The sequence below is a fragment of the Pituophis catenifer genome, unplaced genomic scaffold (assembly GCF_029215685.1).
Source record: "Pituophis catenifer annectens isolate HBS135680 unplaced genomic scaffold, rPitCat1.0.hap2 SCAF_3, whole genome shotgun sequence".
NCBI classification, from domain to species: Eukaryota; Metazoa; Chordata; class Lepidosauria; order Squamata; family Colubridae; genus Pituophis; species Pituophis catenifer.
This window is the reverse complement of record NW_027256883.1, coordinates 163210645-163235715: the sequence shown is the minus strand read 5'-3', so window position 1 is coordinate 163235715 and position 25071 is coordinate 163210645. Positions and strand designations below refer to the sequence as shown.

The window sequence follows — 25071 nt, the reverse complement described above, 5'->3', positions numbered from 1 at the left end:
TCCAGATCCGTACGGCCTCTAGGCACTGATGATGATACAGTTATTAAAAATCAAAATTATATTGTTGGGATAGAACCCATAATGTTGCTCAGATGATTAGGACCAAGTCTCCCCTAATACATTATATTATTATTCTGGCTGGATTGACTTGCTTTTCCTCTTGAAATCTGAACTGTTGAAAACTTCCAATCTTAGTTTTGGAGGTATTGGCAGAGAATTGGATACACGCATTTAGTTTGGCTTGCAGTTGCTTAGGACAAAGCATCTTGAAAATCTTTATGAGGTTTTCTTGGATCATAATTTAACACAATTCTTTTGGGAACCCCTCTTGAAATAGCACTAAGACTTCAGACCTTCGCATGCAAATACAGAATAACAGAGTTGGAAGGGACCTTGGAGGTCTTCCAGTCCAACCCCCTGTTCAAGCAGGAAACCCTATACCATTTCAAACAAATGGTTGTCCAATATCTTCTTAAAAATCTCAAGTTTGGACCCCTCACCACTACTGCCAAGTGTAAATGTGTAGATTCAGTCTAAAGTATATAACTCTGCAGGATTCTATGCAAATATGTCCCTGAGATCAAAATAGCCAATTTTATATTGCTAAAGAGAAGCATTGAAGCACAAATGATTAGGCTCAAATTATCCTACTTGAGACATGTTATGTGAACATCTAGATTCCAAGAAAAGGCTCCAAGGTAGAAGATAAAAGGAAAGAAAAGAAAAGAAAAAGATAACCAGTTGCAAGATAGATAGATCTATTTACCTTTTAAAAAATCTGAAAGAACAGATTAGGGACAGATTTTGACATGCTCAAGATGTATCAGGAGATGTAGCTCCAGCTATTGACTGTATTGGTTGGGAATTTGTTGTTGTTGTTGTTGTTGTTGTTCAGTCACTAAGTTGTGTTCAACTCTTTGCAACCCCAGGGACCATAACATGCCAGGCTTCCTTGGTTTGGAATAATGATAGTTAAAAGTCTGGATTCTGGAGCATTCAAATAGAAGGATGTTTGTGTAAAATAGGTCATGTGGCTAAGCTAGTTAGCTTCCAATCTATCTTAATGAAACTGTTGTCTGAACCCAGTAATTAAAACAAAAATGAGAGAAGAGGGAAGCTAATGTTGGCAATCTGGTTTAGGATTCAGAAGAAGTTTTTGAAGGTAATGAAAAATAAACAAGAAAATATGAAAATAAGGCTGAAAGGAAGGGTGTAAAAGAAAAAGCTGGTGGGGAGAAAAACATGTTTGGGTTTCAACTATTTATTTTAGACGAATCTCAGTTTTGGTTACTTGAAATTTACAACAAATGAATGCAAAAGTTTTTAAATCAGAACTTGAGTCTTCTTTGCTTCCAATACAAGAGCATTCAGTAAACAAACTTTTGAGAAAAAGTGGTATCAAATTATCAGCTTAGTTTATTTGTATCCATCAAAGGCTATTCCTGGCAAATGCAGCTTTTCTACATTATCAGATCTTGCTTTTTCAACTCTACAAGCTACCCATTTGCTCTGCAAATTGAGAAATGAACAACGGATAGAGTTAAAGTAATAAAAATATTCACACAAATCTGCCTGAAATCACTCCTTCAGATTGCTAATAATACAGGGAACAGATTTACTTGTTTATAACACATGCTTTGCAAGTGAACATCATTTTGTTGAAGACATCCCATTGTTAAGCAGTTTCCATTATTAACAAAAGCAGCTGCATGCATATTGATAGAATATATCAAAGACATTTGACATTAAACCTTTTGATTAGGCAGATTTTTCACTAAAGCAAATTGAAGAGTAAACTCTGGAGAATCAGAGTTGTTAGGGCTAGGCTTTCTAATCAAGTTTTAATTCAGCTTGCACAAACATGCAAATGGTTTATACGATATGACCAGAGACTTTCTGAGATTGTTCTTGTGTTTTAGTGCTAAAATGTTAACTTATTTGACTATTTATCTTCTGCTTTATTTTCTGCTTTAATTGGTGTGAAATCCCAGCCACTATTTACCTACAACTGGTATCTGAGAACAAAATGGAAACTGATATTGCACTGCTAATTTTCAGGGTTATGTTATAGATCTTAAGAACTTGGACATCATTTTAAAAAGGGGCATTGCTTAATATCATAGGAGTGTTTGAGTGTTCATATATTTCATATATCAGGCATCTTAAATTAAATTAATTTCTGTAGTCTCACAAATGAGAAAGATCAGTCCTGCAACAGTATCAAAACAGGAAATAGAAAAGAACAGCTGAACTAGCATAAAACTAGGTTTTAAGAGTCTTGGGAAAATAAAATATTTTCCCTTGGCTTTGAAAAGTGGGGAGATAGTAGTTATTGAGTCCATATTGTTGACATCTGCTTCTTTGAGGAAGAAAGTTGTGCCCTTAGCCTTAAAGGAGACTGTGTGGTGTCCTCAATATGCTACTTACAATTCCAAAGATTTTAGACAAATTTCATCCAACCTCCAACCATCCCTTTTAAGGAAAGGTTGTGGAGAAGGTGATTGGGCTTTAGCAATAATCTTTGAGAAGATGGTTTATCTGAACCCATTTCAATTGGTTTTCAGGCTGGATCACATCGGGTGTTCTTTTTGATGACCTGTGGTAGAGCCAGGATGAGGCTACTGCATTTTTCTTTGTGTTCCTTGATATCTTTAATAATTTTAATCATCATATCCTTCTGCACTGGCTGCAAGTTTTTTTTTGGAGGGGGCACCATTTTGCAGTGTTTCTTCTTTCTTTGTGGCTGATTCCAGATGTTAACATGGAGGAGAGATGAAGCCTTCAGCCTTCTACTTATGGGGTACCACAAGGGTCAAAATTCTTACCCTTTCTATTTAACATATACATGGAGGACCTTTGGGTCACGTATTATCATAACAATGATGACATCCAATCATACATCTCAGTCCCAGATTGACTAAATGATTCTGTTGAAGTCACGTTCCAGTGTCTAGAACCTCTGCATGTCTAGATGAGGAGGAACAGATTCAGGCTCAGTCTTGACAAGACTGAGTAGCTGCAAATATTTGGATCATCTAGGTCTGAGGATGTTCCATTATTGATCTTGGTGGGATTGCATAATTTGTTTATACTGCAACTGACAGGTTCTGTTCAAAGAGCAGGTGGTAGCTGTGGCCAAATGGATCTTTGCACAGGTGTACCCAATGTGCCACTGGCAACTTTTCCTGAACCTGAAGGCTTTCAGGCAGCCACTCACACACTAGTCACCTCACAAATAGATTACTGTAATGTGCTCTACTTGGGACTGTCCTTGAAGAGCACTTGGAAGTCCAGAATGCAACAATCTGGACAGTGTGGGGCATGCTTCATTATTTCTGCATGATCACACTGTTCTCTGAGCTGCACTGGTTACCAGTTGGCTTCTGGGAGCAATTCAAGGTGCTGGTTATCATCTATAAAATTATTCATGGCATAGAGCCTTTTTTTTCTTCGAGGGACCACTTATCTTTGGTTGTTTTTGCCTACCCAGTGTGATCAGGGAGAGTGGGTCTGCTCCATGTCCTATTGATTAAGCAATATCATCATGTGGGAATCAGAAAGTGTGGGTGGCTTTTGGAATGATACTCATTCAGACATCCAGATGACTCCCACTCTGATGACATTCAGGAAGATGGGCTATTCTTCCAGGATGTGGATAGAGTGAAGGCTGAACCCCTGCTGGATGATATGTGTGTGGTTACTGTATGTTGTTTTTAGAGCCTTTTATGATTTCCTTTTGTGTTTTGTATTTTTTTTTACTTTTAATTTGTAATCCATTCACAATCAGGAGTTATGTAGCCTATAAATGGTATAAATACTACTAGTAGTATATATAGTTAGTTATACCACCAAATCCAAGTGCTTTGCTTCAGATGGATTTGTGGGAAGAAATTCAATTGGGTTTGGAGTAGCTTTGAGTGTTAACTAATTTTGAGAATTATGGAGAAGGTAGGTGGAGAATATATATGTTTGTTGATCGATACTCTCTGCTTCTGCTACAGGAGAGAACTGTGAAGTGAATTCCCGGTTGGGCCGCTGTACCCCTGGTGTCTGCAAGAATGGTGGCACCTGTGTCAACCTGCTGGTGGGTGGTTTCAAGTGTGACTGCCTTTCTGGAGACTATGAGAAGCCGTATTGTCAGATGAATACCCGTAGTTTCCCGGGCCACTCCTTTCTTACTTTTAAGGGGCTGCGCCAACGCTTCCATTTCACCATTGTTCTCACGTAAGTACTTGGCTTAGGAAAAAAAAGAAGTCCAATATAGTTTTGCACCTATATGTACATTATTTTGTCCTTCCTTAAATTTTCCTGACATTCTGTACTATGAGCCAGCAGGGTAACCCTCGTAACTATCCCTGTTTTTAAAAAATCTATTTCATTTTCAACTTTTTTTAAAAAAAAATAGCTAGAATATGAAGTCCTGAGAAAAAATATTTTAAACATATTAGAAGAGTATAAATGTTTAACCAATTTTCCAAGTATAATGTTACAGAAATAAATGTTTGCAAATAGTAAAGTTTTGGGGGAGAAATCCCCCCTTTTTTTGAAGCCAAACTAGATGGACTATAATTCCTTGGATAATATATTCACTTTCATTGAAAATAAGTTCTATAAGTTTAAAAAATGTCCATTGTGTCTAGATGAACCATCTTCTACTAAACATGTTTAAAATTGTTGTCTTAAAAGTTTTGATACAAAATTCTGCTTCATCTTCAGTGTGTTTTTTTCATGCTGTTATTTTGGACAATTTAAAAAGATTTGAATATGGACATAATGTGTCAGGGGAATCACCTTGATCCAGACTCTTACCCACAGCAGAAAATTGTATAGGTAAACACTGATGGTGTTCGCTTGTATATCTCCCCACTCCCAACAATTGCTGTCTGTATTAGATTTGTCTATGTTTATGTATATGGAGGCTGAGAGCTACCACAGGCATCTGGACCATATAGACTGCTTAATTTCTTGGATCTGTTTTGTTCCATTTTCAGACATATTGTGCTACCTGTTGAATAATCAAGTGTCTTCCTCTTTCTGTTTTAGCAATACTGTTAAACTAGAAAGGAACTTTTACTAGAAGCAAGCATAGCACAATTTTTGGGATTTGTGTATCTCACTTCTCATTCTGTCCTTTCAGTCTAAATGGGCATATAAGTACTGTATTTGTCGTAAGGATGTTATTTGCTTGAGCTCCTCTGATGAGATTATGGAGCCTTCCCCATTTCCTGGCCTTACCACCCATAATTATTCCAATTCCATCCTTTTTGTTAGCCTAGCACAAAGAAGCCAGCCAGCCAAAGCCTTTTTGTCCCCGGCGAAGGGTCAGTGATCTCCAGTTCTGCTCTGTATACTTGTCACACACTTTTTCCTCTGGGACTGTGTATGTGTGTGGGGGGGATGGGGGAAAACTGCCAAGTGCTGACAGTCTAAAACGAATCTACCTAGGAGAGCAATTCTGTGTGTGGTCACAAAGGAAAGGAAGATCTGGTTTGCTCAGATGGGAACCATATTTTTCAGCCCTGACAGGCTTACCATTCACTGTTTCTATGCGGGGGTGGGGGGGTATCACTCCCCACCTGCTGCAGAAGGGGTTGCTCCAATAACTCAGCCCCTTGGTAATCTGGGAGCACACTTTGGTTTGGGGAAGAGACAAAAACAAAAATGGCTGATGCCTGATTCGAGAAACATTCTATTCCTCGACTTTCAACAGTTCATTTATTTGACCGTTCAAAGATACAGTGGCACTGAAAAAAGTGATTTATGGCAATTTTGCACACTTACAACTGTTGAAGCATCCCCACGATCAGGGTGAAATGCTACCAGTTTGAACCGGTTTGGCTGAATCGGTAGTGATGGCGATGGGTGGTTCGGAGAACCGGTAGCGACCCACCCACCTGGTCGTCATTACTTCCTGGTTTTAACCAGGATGTAACCTGTTTTTTACCCTCTGTGCATGCGCAGAAGGGTTTGCGCATGCGCAGAGGGTTCACATGCGCATGTGACTTCCGAATCGGTAGGGAAAGTAAGTAGATTTCACCCCTGCCCATGATCAGTTGATCAAAATCCAAATGCTTGGCAATTGACTCATATTTATGATGGTTGCAGTGTCCTGGGGTCATGTGATCTGCCTTTTGTGACATTCTGACAAGCAAAGTCAATGGGGAAGCCAGATTCACTTAACAACCGTGTTACTAACTTAACAACCGCAGTGATTCACTTAATAACTGTGGCAGGAAAATTCATAAATGGGGCACAACTCACTTAACAAATGTCTCAATAACATAAAGTTGGGGATTAATTGTGGTCATACGTTGAGGACTACCTGTATAGTAATTCATCTAGGGATATACATATACATATATGGTTTTAATATTGGATAATCAGTTATGAAGCACATATTTTTTCTCTTTTTTTTAACCAACCTTATATGTGTTACAAATGTCTCTCTATTCTTCACATGTTAGATCAGAACAAAATACTCTTTAGCAACCTTAATAAAATAGAATATGCTGAGCAGGTGTAATTTCACATATTCCACTGAGGTACTTAAGAGTCCAAGTATATCTGCAGGTATAAGAACAGAATGGGCTTCTGCTCATTTGATTCTAAGCATGTATGTTGGGAAAGAAGCATGTTGTTTTTAAAGAATAGACAAGTGTGTATTTGAAATAGCAACAATAAAACAAAAATTTGCAGCCATGCAGAAGTTCGTAATTGGCAGTTGGCTGAATCCAATTATAATGTTTTTTTTAAAATACTAAGAAAAGTTGCTTTAGGTAACCGGCAGCAGCTCTAGATTCCCTATGCCAATCCAAATATTAACTGCCCTCCCTTCAACTTTCTGAATGGCAATTTAGGAGTAGGATTATACATTTCATTAGTAGGTATACCTTTCCTACTTCACAAGGTTGATTTGTGGAGGGCAAATGAAACATTCAGAACCAGTAGTAAAGAGCTCATATCTTAAAGGAACGTGTGGATGAGAAGTTTTATGCAGAGAACATGGTGTATCTTTTTCAATGTCTGAGTACCGATCATGAAATGTATAAAATAGGTACAGTAGAATTCAAAGGTGGTAGAAATTAATGAAGATATATAATTTGTATAGTTTGTGCTTTCTGACTATTCTGAGCTGGTGCTTATTTTAAACATTCATTATTACTTAACAAGCATGTTTTTAAAATCATTGGGAGATTTTAAAGGCTTCCATGCTCAGAAATACTGTGTATTTTTACAAGTGTGAAACTGTATCATTGATAGCTAAGATGCAAAACATATTAACTGACCTATTTGAATGATGTTTTAGTCTCTTTTTTTATATAAATCAACCTACATAATAAATACAGAAGATGAGAATGAGAATAGTAGGCCCACCTTAGGCCCACCTTATACATAGGTAATTCTGGTTGTTATACCGAGAAGCATTCATGTCTTATTTTCCCATTTGCAATTAGAAATGGTACATTTTAGGAATGAGTAACAGTAAGTAATAATGCTCTGATAAAAGCCTATATGAAATAATCAACTAAATTTATAAATTATCCATTTTTAGTGGATTTAGTTCAGTTCAACTACAGTTGATAGGTGGGCATATTGATGTCCCTGAAATATAAAAGAAGATAAGAAGGTGATATAATTCTTGTTATATTTATCAGAAGAGAAAAGATGGAATAATTTGACACCTCTAAGCTTATTTGTTGGGATCTTTGAGTTCCTTTTTCTACCGGATTTCATTTTTGATCTGGTGCCAGGAAGCTATAAGGATTGAAACTAGTAAATGGATGTTCTTTGTTCTACCAGAAGATTGTAGAAAGCAAAGAAAAAAGACACCCAGTGATCTGACTATATAGACAATTAATATGTCAGTGTGCACAGTTAATTAAAGAAAACATCATCCTAATTATAGTGGTTTTCGGATGATTTATTTCCATTTCTTTTTAGACTAAATCATAATAAGCAACCTTTGAGTGCCTGATGATCAACTGAATTTGCTCTGGAGACCCAGCAGTTATGTTAAAGCGGACATGACCATGAATGTGGAAAGGAGAATCTTTTGCAATTTTTTTTTTAAATAAAATCTTCCACCACCAATAACGCAGTAAAGAGGGCACCTAAAAATGGCATGCAAGCAATCTTAAAGTTGAAATAGATTGGTGGGGGTTGATTTTCCTGTGCGCTGCTCCCACTATCCATGCATGGGTTAATACTTCAGTATTTGGCAACAACTGAGTGAAAGAAACAGAAGGCTCTTCCCCTTTCCGGCCCCCTAGCCACGCCTCTGTTCCCATGATCCCCCAGTCTTCACTCAGTTGCTGGCAACTACTGGAGTGTTTTTTGGGAGCTCCACAGGCGTTAAAGGTATTGTGCTTCTGTGGGGATTGGCTCCTTCCCTATATTTATATAATTCTCTTCCTTCTCTTTAGTTTGGCTCTTCTCTCTAAGCGTTTAGGCGTTTGTTGTGTTTATTTTGAATAGCTTGTTTTCGCGTCCCTTTTTGTGTTGCTTTGCCTGGCGCTTCGGCGCAAGGCTCGTTCTACCAGCTGGTGGGGGGAGAGCGGAGCGCTGCAGCCCGATTGAGCAGCCGGCAGGCTTTTTAGTCAATCGGAAGCTTCTCCCCACGTGCGAGGCCGCCGCTACAATCAGCGACCTCCAGCTGGCCGGCGGGCTCGGCTCCCTCGCCCCACAATCGTTGGCGAGCTCCGGAGCGCGTGGGAAAGTCGCAGCGAGCGGCTTCGCGCTCATCAGCTGGGCGGCGGACTCGGAATCCCCGGCCGCCCACGCATCGCCGATCGAGCCGCCCGGCGCTAAGCATCTGACGGGCGCGAAGGAGAGGAAGCGCCAGACATCGCAGCAGCCTTCCCCGGCAAGGGGAATCGCGGGGCATCTGGTCGGACCCTCGGGCCGCCAGTTTAAGACCTCGCCAGAGTCGGGCACAGCGGAGCCACGTGCCAGCGCCATATTGGTGGACCTGCGGGCCGCCATTTTGGACTGACTCTTCAGCCGGCGCCCTTAGACACCAGCGGGCCGGCTGCAGACCCCCCCCCACGCCAATTAAGGGGGCGGAGCATCTTCCTCCTCTACCTCCTGAGGAGAAGATTTTACACACGTGGGGCTCTATTGCAGAGTCCTGCCATCTGGTGGCGGAGCACAGCATCAGGGGGTCTGCCCAACGCTCTCAAGCCTCAACAATGCCTCACTCCCCCCCTTCCTCAGATATGGAGCTAGAGCTTAGCCCCCCTCACAAGAGCAGTAAAGGGGGCAAGAAGAAATCCAAAAAGAGGCATTCGAGCGCCACCAGCAGAGCGGCCTCGGAAGGGGCCCTACCTTTCCAAGACAGAGATGCGTTAAGGAGGCATAACGCTCTCGAGAGACAATGGGAGAAGGCCCAGAGGACAGTCGCTGCAACACTATCCAGGGAGCCCGCGACTTTGGACCCAGTGCGTGCTTCCCCTAAGGGCAGGGACTTGGGGATCTCATCTGTATCCGACATCGCAGTGACCCCAAGAACTCCGGATGTGCCCAGGTCTGGCCACAGCACCCCTCGTCCGGAGGCAGGCACAGGGCTCGCAGCAGAGGCCTCACCGACCCTTCTCACTGCACAACATCATCGGGCCAGGGAGGCATCGAGCCCGCTGCCAAGTGCTGACCAGCACCCCCAGGGGGAGCCTGGGACGGCTTCCCCATTGGACTTCCAGGCCATGTTCTCAGCAGCACTCTCCTCCTTCTTTAGCACAACCCTGCAGCAGTCGTCCCAAGCTCCAGGCCAAGCCGCCATGAGTCAGTCGCGGCGCCACCAACCCCAACCCCAGCCTCTCCCCAGACGAGGTCAGGACTCCTCTTCGGAAGAATCAGACCAAGCAGAGGAGGGGCCTGAGGAGATGGAGCTATCAGAGGATGAGGGTCTAGCGCCCGACACACCGGCATTTACAGGCCTCTTCCGTCCGGCCTTGTTCAAGTCCCTGCTCCACAAGGCCCGACTTACAACCAACCTTGGGGTACCAGGGGACGTCACAACCGCCCCCCCACCGGCAGCGGGGCCGCACGACGCCCTCTTCAACCCATCAAAGCCGCAGAGGGATTTCATCCCGTGCCCTCAGCTGTTTGCGGAGGTCATCCAGAACCCCTGGGGACAACCAGCTTCCCTGGCCACACCCAGCAATCTGGACAGGAAGCTCTACTGCGCAGCCCCAGAGCTAGAGGACCTCCTAGCACTCCCTACCGTCGACCAGCCTGTGGCAGCATTGTCCTCTGGTGCCTTGATCACCACTGACCCTCTTGACTCTCTCAAGGCAGAGGAGAAGAGGATGGAGGGGGCCTTCCGAAAAGCACACCAGGCGGCGGGCTGGGCAATCAGAGCCATGATGGCAACGTCATTCTTCAATCGTGCGTCGCTCATCTGGCTCCGGCACCTGCAGGACAGACTACCCCCGGAGGACACCAGGCTCCAGCAGGATATAAACAAGTTAATAGCCGCCACTGAATACTCAGCAGACAGTTCTCTAAACGCAGCCAAATTTGCCTCGAGGTCTCTCGCCTCAACCCTTTCGGCCAGAAGACTCTTCTGGCTCCGGCCCTGGAAGGCCGATGTCAAAGCAAAATGGAAATTGGTGGCTGCACCTTACAAAGCCCCAGAGCTCTTTGGCGCCGCACTGGAACCATTACTAGTGGAGGGGAAGGACAAGAGAAAGATCCTCCCATCGACCTACCGCCACCAGGAACGCCGTTACACTCCTTACCCGCTACAACAGCCCTTTCGTACCAGCGCAGGACCCAGGGGGTCCTCTGCTCATCGCCCCCACTATCAGGGAGGAGACAGGTTCCAGGACCGGCAGCAGTTCTGAGACCGAGGGCGAAACCAGCAGCCAAGGCGAAACTTCCGTGGTGCCGGGCCGAAGCCAGCCAAACGGGGGAAGTGACTCCAGGCTCGCAGGCCCCATAGGGGGAAGGCTCATCCACTTCCACCAGCAATGGGCCAAATCAACCTCGGACTCCTGGGTAAGGCGTACGACTGGTTCGGGTCTCTCTATCGAATTTTCCGGTCAGCCGCCCCATCGATTTGTCCACTGTCCAATACCCCGCTCCGCAGAACAGCGGAACTTAATGTCCCAGGAGATAGAACACCTCCTAGAAGTCAATGCCATCGAAGCAGTGCCGCACGCCCAGAGGGGTTCCGGGTTCTACTCAACCCTCTTCCTAGTACCCAAGAACTCCGGGGGCTGGAGGGGCATACTAAATCTAAAGCGGCTAAACCTGTCGGTTCAATACCACAGGTTCAAAATGCACTCCCTAAAGTCCATCCTAGCGGGGGTGAGACGGGGCGACTTGCTCCAATCGGTCGACCTCCGGGAGGCCTATCTTCACGTGCCCATTCACCCGGGGCACAGGCAGTTCCTGAGATTCGAATTCGCGGGAACTCATTACCAGTACCGGGCGATGCCATTCGGACTCTCGTCAGCCCCCCGCACCTTTACCAAACTGGTGGCGGTGGTAGCGGCCAGGCTTCGAACCATCCCGATCCGGTTGCTCTGCTACCTGGACGACATCCTGATCCTGTCCTCCACCAGAGATCAGGCCACCGAAGACATGAGGAGAGTCCTGCAGGTCTTCCAGGATCACGGCTTTACCATAAACTTCGAAAAGAGCCATCTGCAGCCCACCACCAGACTACTTCATCTGGGGGCACTTATAGACTCAGCCAACGGTCAGGTTTACCTATCACCGGACAGAGTCCAGAGCATCCGCACTCTGATACAACAGGTCCTGTCGAGGAGGAGAGTTGCCCTGATCCGTCTTTCTTGCCTTCTCGGAAAGATGGTATCCTGCTTCGGCATCGTTCCGTGGGCACGCAGACATTCGAGACCTCTGCAGTGGTTTTTGCTCCCCTTTCAGAGGGCAGGCAGGGCCAACTCCAAACGGGCAGTACTCCTCACGCACCCAGAGCCCCAGTGGCTGCAATTAGCCGTCTGGCATTTGAACGCGTCATCCTAAAAAAGGACAACCTACCAGATGAGGTCGTGGCCACCATCCAAGCAGCTAGACGTCCGTCTACGACCCGCATTTACGAGGCGTCTTGGCAAGCGTTCTGTCGCTGGAGTACCCGACAACACACCGACCCGACTTCAGCAGAGGTTCGTGACATCCTGCAATTTCTTCAGGCTGGCCTTGACAGGGGCCTGACCCCCGCAACCTTACGAAGGCAGACAGCGGCCCTAGCAACGGTCATCACTTGCCCCCCGTACCAGTCTCTCGCGCACCACCCGCGCATCAAGGGGTTTCTACACGGGGCCACAAACCTTCGACCCCCGGCAGTGCATCGGTACCCATCATGGGACTTGTCCCTGGTTCTGCGGGCTTTGACTGGACCCCCCTTCGAACCCCTAAACTCAGCCTCTCTCAAGTACCTCTCGTTTAAGGTGACCTTCTTGCTGGCGATCACCTCGGCGAGAAGAGTCTCAGAGATAGCGGCCCTCTCAGTCCGCAAGGACTTATGCATATTTCGTGAATCCACGGTGACGCTACGCCTGGACCCGGCTTTCATCCCGAAGGTCAACTCGTGGTTTCATCGGGCCCAGGAACTCATCCTACCGGATTTCTGTCCTTCACCCCGAGATGCGAGGGAGGAGAGGTGGCACACGCTGGACGTCCGACGTGCTATCCGCATCTACATCCGGCGGACCAAGCCCTTTCGCCGGACCGAGGGCCTCCTGGTTTCCTTTAGTCCGAGGTCCATGGGTCAGAAGGTATCACCAGCCACGGTCAGCAGATGGATTAAGGCCTGCATCGCTATGGCCTACGAGGCAAGCTCCAGGCCGGCACCGGGCAGAATCCTCCCACACTCTACCCGCAGTGCGGCCACGTCAGCGGCCTGGGCTACTCAAGCTTCGGTAGCGGACATCTGCAGGGCGGCGACCTGGTCGTCCCTCACGCCGTTCATCCGCCACTACAAGATCGATGTGTACAACTCCGCTGAGGCGGCTTTTGGCCGCAGAGTACTTCAGAAAGTGGTGTCGGAGGACAACGATGGAGACAGTCAGCATCCCGCCCAGGGGATTTGAGCTTGGGTATATCCCATGCATGGATAGTGGGAGCAGCGCACAGGAAAATGGACGTTGTCTTACCTGAACGTCCTTTTTCTGGGCGCTGCGTACACTATCCATAACCCTCCCTCTTGGGCTGACTGCTCACCTGGTGACTATTGATCTCCTTTGTTCCTGTTATCAAGTTGGTGTTAATAAAGTTGAGTTTGTTAAGGTTACTCTTAGTGGACTCCTTGTTAGCTGCGCCTTTCGTTCAGACTGGGGGATCATGGGAACAGAGGCGTGGCTAGGGGGCCGGAAAGGGGAAGAGCCTTCTGTTTCTTTCACTCAGTTGTTGCCAAATACTGAAGTATTAACCCATGCATGGATAGTGTACGCAGCGCCCAGAAAAAGGACGTTCAGGTAAGACAACGTCCATTTCATAATTACATGGAAGTTAATGAGTATCTGAATCTTTCATCTAAATGTACATTTTGGAATTTTGTGTTTGCTGATGTCAGAAAAACTGACCCATTACATTAAGAAAGTAGAAGTTTCATTATAAATCATCTAGAAGCAGTAGTGTACTGTAAATCAATTGGACATCCCACTGTATTTCCCAAAGTAGCCCATCAGTGCATTTATTCCTCCTAGCCATGTGTGAGGCTACAAGTTAAGTTGTGATGTATGAAGCAGAATCCAGTTTCTAGATTGTTTGGCCAGAGCTTTAATCAGTAGCTAGCAAAACCTTTTAATTTATACTGAGCACTTTCCCCCAAACTGTGAAGGTGTGATTTTCTTCCAAAACAACTATATCATTTTCTGGATATGTTTGGATCAATTTGCCCACCAATCCCTATTTCTGTTATCATGGTTTCTAACTTGACTTAACAGAAATCTTACTCTTCTTGGACTTCTGGCTGACGTTGCAGTGAGATCGGATGGGAGAAGCAGGTCTCCATGCTCCCGTGCCAAGTTCTCCCTATTGGAGGGCTCCAAAAGGAGCTAAAGCCACCCTGGAGGGGTGGTAAAGAAAAGAAGGGCACCTTGTAGGTTGCGGACAGTTGCATCTCTCCCACTTGACCCAGGGCTTTTTCCCTCTCATCCACGACAAGGAGAAGAGGCAGTCATCATGGCTGCTGTGAAGCTGGGACAGCCAAGGCAACAAAGAAAGTGCAGGAGTGATGTAGATGAACAGTCATTGGAACTGGGTGAGACGATTCCTTTTTTACCTAGAACCTAACCCTAAAAAGAAAAAAAAATCAGGAAAAGTGATATTCTCAGAACTATCTGTTAAAGCGGCAAATAACTACTGAGAGAAACAGACATGAAAGAAAAGAACTAAGAGGAGAAAAGTAAAAAAAAAACTTCTAAAACATACAAAATTGAACTTTTAAACTGGGTAGGCATTGTTTTTGGGAAAGGCATTTTAAAGTGCTGGAACTATTTAATTAATAACTGACTTTGCTTCCATAAATGGAATTGAAATTGGATTAAATATTTGTGAGATCTGAGACAACGCTGAAACCTAAACTGAAGGCACCGCCTACTGATGAATGGAAAATATACCTTGCCTCTACAAGTCTGGGAAAATTTTTGATAAGAGAAATAAATAACATTTATCTGGAGGTGATATCTACTGTTAGAGAAATAAACAACATTTATCTCCAGTGATATCTACTGTTCTATATTTATCAACTTTATTACTACTGGAGGTTCAATTGTGAGAACAAGGAAGATACCTAAGTAAAGTGACTTTTGAATGTTAAGATAAATGACTAAACCTATAGAGTGAATATAAGGAGATATTTGGAAAGCTTCCTGGACTATCTAAATGGAACTGATTGAATAATCCTGGGATATAAAGAACTATGATTATTGTACTCTCTGAGGAGCAAACATATGTGGTTTTTGGCCTATTGAGCAAGAGTGAGACTTATTAAAATAAGACAAGATACTCCACCAAGAGGAAATGAGTGGAATTTTAAAAGAAATGGCATTGATGTTCCAAAGTATCAATGACACTGTGACAAAAAACTACAGGGAGATAAAGAATCTAATGCATAGCATAGATGGGAAAATGGAAAATATTCTACAAGGGACAATGAATAAAGATCAAAATGTCCAGGAAAGGGAGGAGACAACAGAAAAAATGGAGGAAAAGATAGAACAGACAAATCAGCAAATAAGGCAAGAGGACAAGAAGGAGAAGACAATAAAGACAATAATGACTGATAAAACAAATCAAGGAAAAAGTATGTATGCTCAAATAATATTGGCATTAGAATGGCACATTGAAACTCTGAACAACTAAATAATGAAGGATTATATTTTAATACAAATGTGTATTAACACTAAGATTACAAAAGTTTGACTAATGTAATAAATATTATTAATGTTATTATTGTTATTTATATACCAATATACTTATTATATTTATTATAATATATTATTTATATTAATGTTATATACCCAGATGCCACACTGTTCATGTATTGATGTTGATGAATATTTAAAAATGAAATAAAAAATATACAAAAAAATAAATAAATCTTACTCTTCTTGTCCCATTTCTTGAACTTGACCTGGACACCATGCTTTCTTGCCTCCTCCTCAAGACTATAAATATATCTTGGGCTATCTCAGAATTTCCTTTAAGGACTATGACTGAGACTTGATACTTCTTGTCATTATGTGCCCAGTAACAATATGTGACTCCACAGTCTTGATTTTGGGAGTAGTAATCAAATTCTCATAATATTCCCAGCACATCTTTAACCATTTGAAATGACCACTCTGGCTTCTTGCTGATCACTTCCAGAACTTGAAGACCTTCCCAACAACACTAGAGAAATTGTTATTTCATGCTTATTGTCCTTTTCCTTACTCTTACTCATTATTTATATACAGTCACAATGCAACCAATATGAATGAATGGAGGGTTGAGGGGAGGAGTGGTGGGGGGAGTTCCAGGATGACTCACAGCTGAGCCAGCCTTTTGGGCACTCCTTTGTATGAAGGAACTACATGTCTAATCACAAAGGAATGCCTTTGTTAAATCTAGCGTGCTTCCTTAGGTAAACCATGGCACTCAGCAACCAACAGTTCCTCTGAGGCAGGATATCTCCAAAATTTCTATGTAATAAATTTTGTGAATTCCACATGCGATGGGTCTGTATTTGTGAATGTTGTATATATGATCTCTCTCTTTGTGCGAATGTTTTCAGAGGAAAATTGTGTGTAAGCATATGGGCTCCAGTAATAACAGTTTGGGATACAGTTTCTGTTGCTTTGTGTGGGAATCCATTCTGGAGGTTTTCTAAATTCTTTTTTCATCTTTTCATTTCATAAGGCATTAGAAGCTATTGCAAGATTTCTGACCAGACAAAAATTCTAATAATTCACATCCTACAAATCACTTCAGTTCTTATGAGCATCTCGCAATGGGCATTGGGATGCTTGGAATGAGGCTCAGCTTTCTCTTCTTTTTGGGCAGGTTTGCCACTAAGGAACGGGATGGCCTTCTCCTCTACAATGGGCGTTTCAATGAACGGCATGATTTTGTTGCATTGGAAATCGTTCAAGAGCAAGTTCAACTTACTTTCTCAGCAGGTGTGATTGTTCTCCAGTATATCTGTCAATTTGTTTTAGCTTACAAACATTCCACTTTAGGTTTTACTTTCTGTACCTTATTTTTCTAAATCTTTAGCAATATTCTCCTTCACTCAGCATGCTATAACTCTGATGCCCTCACCGCTTATCAGAATCTTTGTAAAATGATGGGGAAATTATTCTTTTTCTCCTCAGACTTTATTTTTAAAACCTGAGTGGTGTTTCATCTTTCCTTCAGGAGAAACCACAAGCACGGTTGCCCCATTCATCCCAGGAGGTGTGAGCGATGGACAGTGGCACACTGTCCACCTGCACTATTATAACAAGGTAAGATTATTTTGTGCTGAACTGCAACAGGCCTAGTGTTGAAGAACCCAGCATAGCAATTGTCTTGGGATCTCTGAAGTATTCTGCTCATTTTATGCCAATTTTCCCACTGGTATCCCCCCGGGTACCATGTCATTATCTGTAGTTGGAGATGTGGCTTATAGGGGAAGAGGAGGATATTTTCCATGCCCATGAAACATTCAAGAACTAAAATAAGCTTTTGATTGTGCAGTCATTGTCAGGATGGCTGCCTCAAAATGTTCATCTCCTATAAACTGCCGGATATCTCCAGCTATTAGTATTCATAGTGCTCTAAACACAGAAGCATGGCGGGGAGGGGGGAGTGGAGAGAAAACTGTGGTGGTCCCAGCATGATTGAGTCCAAGAAGCCAATCGCTAAATAGGAGGATGCTGACAGGGGGCAAGAAGAGGTGAACAGCTGGTGCAATTGTCACAGCCTGCTTCAGTTAATAAGCACGGGCCTGAAAAGGCTGCCCAGGGGAATGGAATGGCATTGATGGCTGGTGGGTGGGATCGGAATGGAGGGAATGATACTAATCTGGGGGAGGGAAAGGAGCAATAGAGAAGTCCTCCTGTGCTCTATAGTTCAATCAGAATCAATCAGAATAAAGCTGGAAGGGATCTTGGAGATCTTCTAGTCCAACTGCCTTCTCATGCAGGAGACCCTATACCATTTCAGATAGGTCCAAGCTTTTCTTAAAAACCTCCAGTGATGAAGCGCCCACAATGTCTGGAGGCAAGCTGTTCCAGTAATTAATTGTCTTCACTGTTAGGAAGTGTCTCCTTAATTCCAGATTGCTTCTCTTCTTGATTAGTTTCCATCCATTGTTTCTTGTCTTGCCTTCTGGTGCTTTGGAAAATAAATTGACCCCCTCTTCTATGTAGCAGCCCCTCAAATACTGGAATACTGCTATCATGTCACCCCTTGTCTTTCTTTTCTCTAGATTAGCCATACCCAAATCCTGTAACCGTTCTTCATATGTTTTTGTCTCCAGGCTTTTAAACATCTTAATTGCTCTTCTTTGCTCTTCTTTGCATTTTTTCCAAAGTCTCTTTTTTCTAATCTGATATCCAAAACTGGATGCAGTATTCCAGGTGTGATCTTACTAAGGATTTATAAAGTGGTACTAATACTTCGCGTTATTTTGAAGCTATGCTGTGTTCATACATCCAAGGATTGTATTAGCTTTTTTGCTGCTGCCGCACACTGCTGGCTCATGTTTAAGTCATCATCCACCAGGACTCCAAGGTCCCTCTCACAGTTATTGTTTTTGAGCCAGATTCCTGTGTGCTGTCTCCTTGTTGACCTAGGGCAGTGATGGCTAACCTTTTTGTGTTTTTGTGTCAAAAGTGTGTGTGTGCGCACGACAGTGCACATGTGCGTGCCCACACCCATAATACAATGTGTGCACGACAACCCCCTGCGCATGTGTGAACCATCCCCCCCGTGCGCAAGCTCCCCCATGCATGTGCATGTGACCCCCCCCGTGCCCCATTTTGGGCCTAGCAGGCCTCCCTGAAGCCACCTAGGACCAAAAAAGGGGTGCAGGGGGGATGCACCACACCCCCTGTGCTCCCCCCTGCACCCCCCGGAATGCCTACGCTTACAGGTGTTATGTCTGCCTTGTATGAAGCTTTATTCCTCTCTAGCATTCATCTCCATTTTTCAGTGATGCATTTCCTGCCTCTCTAGGATTTACCTCTATCTGCTCCTGTGAGACACTTCCTGTTCCTGTTGGATGTATATACAGCTCAGCTGGGGCGAGGGCTCACATGCCGGCAGAGACCTGTGGCACGCGTGCCATAGGTTCACCATCACGGACTTAGGGAATTACCATTGCTTCTGTACATTTTTCATTCATTTGTCCAAAAGTCATCATGCTGATCCAATTCATCCTCTGCTTGAATGTGATGAGCTGAATCTAAAGATCATTTGAAGGATATAAAAACCTTGATCACAGACTAGCCCACTTGATGTGAGAAAGCATCCAGAAAGATCAGTTTAGAGAAGCCCTGGGCAAATTGTTTGAAGTAGAACTACATATTGAAGCCACAAAGGTGCCATAGATACCCAAATGCTCAGCATGGTTGCTTCAAGGCTCTCCCAAAGCATTATAAATATGCATTTACATGTCCAGGAGACATTTCTCCTGAGTTCACTAGTGGAGGGAAGCAGCAGGCATTTTACCTCACCGGTTATCCTGGCAACTGTCGAAAGAACTTCAGGAAAAGCTTTGAAGCAACCTTGTGTATTTGCTTGTTGCAATTATTTATATACTCCCATATCCCAAAATTCTGAGGAGTTATGCAGTATCAAATTCCATAAAATATCATAAAATCCACAAACCTTTCACAATAAAACCAAATCAAAATAAGGTTGTACTAAACCTGGCAGCCCATTTCATCATTAAAATTCAGAATTAAAAGTCCCTTAAGAGAACGGTCTTCCTTTTCTTTCATTGTCTAAGCTGAGAGCTAGAGGGCAAGAATACCTCTAAGGCCAAGTTGTTCCATTGTGTTGGGAGAAAAACAGATAAGGTTGTTCTCCAGGTCCATGTCTCAGGCACCTCTCGAGAAATTGGGATTTTAAACGTCCACTTCCTAGATGATCGCATCAGACAGGCAAAATCCATTTAGAGAATATAATGTTAAACAGTTGCATTTTGAAAAAAACAGATCTGGAGCATCCTATTGAATGATTTTCATGACACTGACTTACTTCATAACATTCAGCTTTAATAATTATGCTTTTGTAGTGTTTGGACAGAGAAACTAATTCAGCTATACATGTTATGTTGAACTGAGACTCGTAAATGGTTTCACGATAGTGCTATAACAGGACTCCAGTCTTTCAGAGCTTGAATGAAAATTCTGATGCCAAGATCCAGCCTAGTTAACAGGCATTCCTCTCATTTGCTTAATGTTATGCTATTGCATCAATACAGTACCTGTTAGGCAAGGACTTTTGCTACACACACAAAAAAGGGATCAGACAATCCCTACAACTGTTTGACACTTATTTAGCATTGACATCGTGTTAGATAAATACCATGTTAGACAGCACAATTAGCCATCTGTTGTTGTGAGCTGCATTTGTTCTTGTTTGACCGGTGCTTATTTCATTCCTCTATCAAATGCAGAAGTCAAAGGTGGAAGTAAAACAGAACCACATTTTTGTGACGAATTAAAGAGTTTTAGAGGAGTCTGGCTTGGCTCCATGTTCTAATTTGAGAGCACTTTATTTGGGATGGGTGTTGTTCCTCCCATTCCTGGGAATATTTCTGAATATTGTACAGGTGTCAGCACTGATGAGCTGGATTGCCTGTGGGTACTTCACCCAAGCACAATGCTTGTGCGCCAGCAGACAGGTCTTGCTAACTAATGTGGGAGGGTAGCCTCCAGCCTCCAGCTAATGCCATAGAGCGGTTTCTTTCTCCCCCCTCCCAAATTTTCACCTTCGTTTTAAAAGGATAGGTGCCTGACAAGTTACAATGTAAAAATCAAACTGGAATCAAAGGTGCTTTCATAGGTTGTTGTAGGTAGCTTGTCAATGACAAGTTCTTAACAGCATGTTGTGTTGACCTAGAGTTCCATAACTTGGGCTGAAGCATTGCAATATTTCATTACATCAAGTCAAACCTGCATAACCTCCTGATTTTTTGTAGAACTAATTCTGTGACTCTCCCTCCTACCTTGCATTGTAAGAATTAAAGGTGTCCTGTGAGTTCTGACTCTATTGTCAGAATATTACTTTCTTTAAAAATGCTTTCATACAAATTAGAATTAGAATTTTTTTTATTGGCCAAGTGTGATTGGACACACAAGGAATTTGTCTTGGTGTAAATTACATGGGAGATAGAGGGATACTCTATCCCTGGCCTCCTTCCCACAAACTAAAAATATGTTATCCTTAGCTTATCCTGGCTGGAAACCAAGATGTGTTAGCTTTTACTGTTGGTTCTTTGGATAGTTACTGTTTTGGGTTTTTTCCCCCTGCACACTGTGGCAGGCAGAGGTGAAGCTGGGGAGAGGTTTGACAAAAGTGCTCTTTTAAGTGTTTGTAAGAGTGGCTAAGCTTCCAGTATTTGGAGTGCTTGATAAAGTGAGCAAGCTCTGGGTTTCTCTGCCATGCCTGTCAAGTGGTAATAAGGTAGCCCTGCTGTTTCTTTCAGAGCAATAAATACAGCTTATTAAAAACCACTGTGAATCTCTGCCCAAACATGTGAGAGCTTGCTTAATTGTTGAAGGTGCCTTGTCTCTTTATCATAGCTTTGGAAGCTAGGACACACAGGAAGTGAAGCTCTTTTTCCCCTTTCTTTGTAATGAGCAGAAAGCTTTCCAATTAGGGCAAAATGTGCTATTTCCACCAACGATTCCTATAACGAAAGAGTGCGATAGCTCATTGCATACCTGTGGCTAACCTTGGCTTTCAGTTTCTCTATTCTCTTGTGTCAGTAAGTGGATCAAAAGAACACCTCTCGGTACACTTGCTCCGTGTCCTCCTAGGCATTGCCTTGAGGCTTATTGGTACATCTAATAAAATTTAATGAGAGATTGTGTGTGTTTCTGTGCATATATACGCACTTATGGGAACAAAAAATACTAAGCTGTAGAAAAATTCACTCCTGTTTTCCTCTAGCCAGTGAAAAGAATTGAAGGATTCAGGGACTTTTGCTAGAAAACGAAATCACCCCCTTCTAAACCTAAAATGCAGAATATTCATGAACTGGCAGACAGATAAGACATACTAACACTACATTATGGAAGGATAAAAAACAGTAAAGTATGATCCTACTAGGATACAATTAAAGGAGATTATGAGGTCTTCCCTATAGCTTGGTTAAAGTGCTCCCCTCCCTTTTGCAAATCTGCAGAAAACATATTGCTGTCCATATGCCAGTCCCTGTTGTTTTTGTTGTGGCTTGTAGCTGAAAGATACCGTATATCCAAGTATTGGTTTTGGTTTTAGTTAATAAACGTTAGTTACATTTATTTTCTAAACGTATCTGGAATATGTTTAGAAAAATTGGAATCCTTGAATACATAGTTGCATTCATGTAAAATCTATACACAGGTCAGAAAACCATAGTATGGACAGAAGATGGCAAAACACACTGGCTCTAGTTAGCAAAGGACTGAGACAAGGCTTTATCCTCTCCCCTTATTCAATTTATGTGGAGAATATATATTGGGGATAGGTGGATTGGATGAAGATGAGCAGGGTTTTAAAATTAGAGGAAGAAACATTAATGACCTATGCTCTGCTGGTGATGCTACTCTGGTTAAGTGAAGTGGCAAAGAATCAGCAAGCTCTCATAACGAAAGTGAAGGTGCATGATGGAAAAAAATGGGACTAAGATTAAAAATACAGAAGACCAAACTCATGACAGCAGGTTCACGTAATCAACCTGACAATGAAGATATTGGTTAGTTTCTGCCTTTGGAGTTCAGTTATCAACAGTAAAGGAACCAATATTCAATAAATATTTTCAAATGCCATGATGTTTGTATACTTATAAATACTAGAATTGCGCAGGCAATGGTCTCCCTATGGTGCTCTAGGGAAGCAAAAGTTGGACTTTGAAGAAGCAAAATAGAAAAAATAGCTTTTTAACTTCAGTATTGGATAAGACTCCTGAGAATGCCCAGGCTAGCCAAGAAAATGTACAATAATAATTAAACAAAATAATTAAACAAAACCTAGAATTCTAACTCAAGGCACAGATGACCAGGCTCAAATGATCATACTTTGGACATATTATGTGAAGACTTTGGCTTCATAAAGACTGGAGATCTCCTGAAAAAGAAACATCTCTAGTAACTTTCAGTTGGCTGTTTTTTTGGCAGGTTAAAAAGGAACTCCCAATGCACCATTTCCCCTTACAATTCTAACGATGATTACTCGTGTGTGTGTGTGTGTGTGTGTGTGTGTGTGTGTGTGTGTGTGTGGTCTTGGTGCTGCTATATGTATGAACAGGAACGTTTATTTTGATGATAATGGGAACTTTCTTCCTCTACCTACAGGGGTAGGCAACTACAGTATGGCACCTTTACGACCTATAGACTTCAACACCCAGAATTCCTGGATCAGGAAGTCCATAGATCATAAAGGTGCTATAGTTGCCCATCCTTGGTTTAGATACTCATTTGTGGCAATAACTGTGTTTTTCTAAAATGCCCACATTTGCATTTATCATTTGTTAAACTGCATTCCTCAACCATAGGAGCAAAAGGCCATGGTGCAGCCATTGTTTGTTTTCATGGTTTACCTGGTATTTCTACAACCCAATAAAAGTTTGTATGAAATTGAAGTTCATACTTATAGCTCCTGTTTTTTTGGGTTGTTTTTTTTATTGGGTTTCCTGGAGTCCTCTGTAATCAAAGCAATCTTCTGATTGCTTTTACTTTCCATGAGTTTTTTTTTTTTCTCTGTGGTCAGATATCAAGCACTTTCACCAGTCTGATGTCCTCCAGATGTGGAGGAGGTTGGGAATAATGATTTGTAGAAAAAAGAGAGAGACCTCCTTTGTCACTTGTCACAGTGGGTTAGCTGAGGACCCCTCACTATACAATTAAAATGTTTGAATGACAGAATGGAGAAGTTCGGTTTACCAGACTCACAAATCTTTCAGGCTACAGTAATTCCAAAATACTGTAATCTTATCCCAGAGAAGTAAAGCCTCATGTTTAATAACCTGTGGCAAACAAGAACTGCCTCTGGGCAAAACAGAGGGGAAAACATATGCTGCCTTTTGTATTGTGGAACTTGTCTCTGAGTGTCAGCTATCCAAAAATAGGTATGTGTACCTGGAGTTTGAAAGCAGGAGCGTCTGTTGCTTCTATTGCTTGCACGAAAGGGAGATCGGCAGCTGCAGTCTTCTTCTAATCCTGCTCCTGTAGATTTTTTTGACCGAAGTCTCTGTTTTGCCATGTGCCTGCCATTTGCAAAAGCCACCCCACAGCTTGTATTTGATCTGAGGCAAATTTAGACTTAGCTCCAACTCTGAGGAGTTTGCTTGGATCTGCCTGGGGCTGAAGTGTGGGGGCTGTGCTCTGAAGCTTAAGATCAGTTCCTCCCTCTCCGCTCTCCCATTTTGCTTTGCATGTTTGGAGAGAAGGAGTGACTCAAAGGCAGAGAGAAGATTTGGGCTGCCTGCCAGTCCCTTGGTGCTGTGCTGTGACCTGCTGCTGTGGGCACCCCCCCTACCCCCACCCCCGTAGCTGTCTTCGCTCCCTTTGTCTGGAACTGGCCTGTTTCCTGAGCCAGGCCTTCGAATCCTTCTTCAGCTACTGTAGTCAAGGCCTTCACACAACAACACTGCCACTGGTGACCCATGGGTTTCCCGTGCAAGGGACAAGGAATGTGGAGGATAGGCCAGCCCCATGATGGATGAACACAAAAGGGTGAGAGAGAGAGAGAGTCCAGAAGTAAAGCTCACACTGTGTTAGTTAAATGGCAAACGGATGCCTTGTGGAGGGTTTTTTTTTTAAATGCATTTCTGAAAAGAAGCCTGAGAATTTGTAGCATATTTTAAAGAGATATATAATTAAATTACCATCTGAAATGTAGATTGTATTCTCATAAGCAAGATCAACATTTTATACCTGAAGGGGGAAAAAAAGATCAAAAGCAGCAGTAAAAAAAATCCACAGCAAGAACAAAGAGTGACCTCCAACTCTCAAAATGACGGCCGCAAATGGAGTTAATTTGAATTTTTCTATATGCTTTAGTAACTGTCTTCAGAAAGGAAAAAGAAAAAAAATACGAATAGATTTTTAATCTGACACATTCATTTGTTCACCGGTTTTCCAAACCAGATACCTCTGGTTAAGTCATGATTACTCTTTTCCTGATTTTGTAGATGCTTATCTGTTCACATTTTCCTAAACAGGCACCTTGTCAAGAGTCTCTTTGTGAGATATTCTGTCCCTCCAGCAGTGTATAAAATGAAAAGTATAAGTGGGGAGAATGCTAGATAACAAGATTTTATTTTTATTTAATAAGACAAAATGCACACCTTTAAGTTGTTCTACATAGTCTGACAGTTCAATAGGCATTTTGCAAAACAATAGTGTGAATTGCTTTGAGGGCTCT

At 42.9% G+C, this 25071-nt stretch overlaps 1 protein-coding gene across 1 annotated transcript in view; it reads left to right on the top strand.

Annotated features, from left to right (window-relative positions):
* The window catches only part of CELSR2 (cadherin EGF LAG seven-pass G-type receptor 2), a 107390-nt gene that overhangs the window by 43862 nt on the left and 38457 nt on the right, over positions 1-25071 (top strand). Inside the window, exons 3-5 of the mRNA XM_070941444.1 lie at positions 4002-4224; positions 16513-16628; positions 16867-16955. Of these exons, the coding sequence (XP_070797545.1) occupies positions 4002-4224; positions 16513-16628; positions 16867-16955 (428 nt within the window). The remainder of the gene's footprint in view (positions 1-4001; positions 4225-16512; positions 16629-16866; positions 16956-25071) is intronic.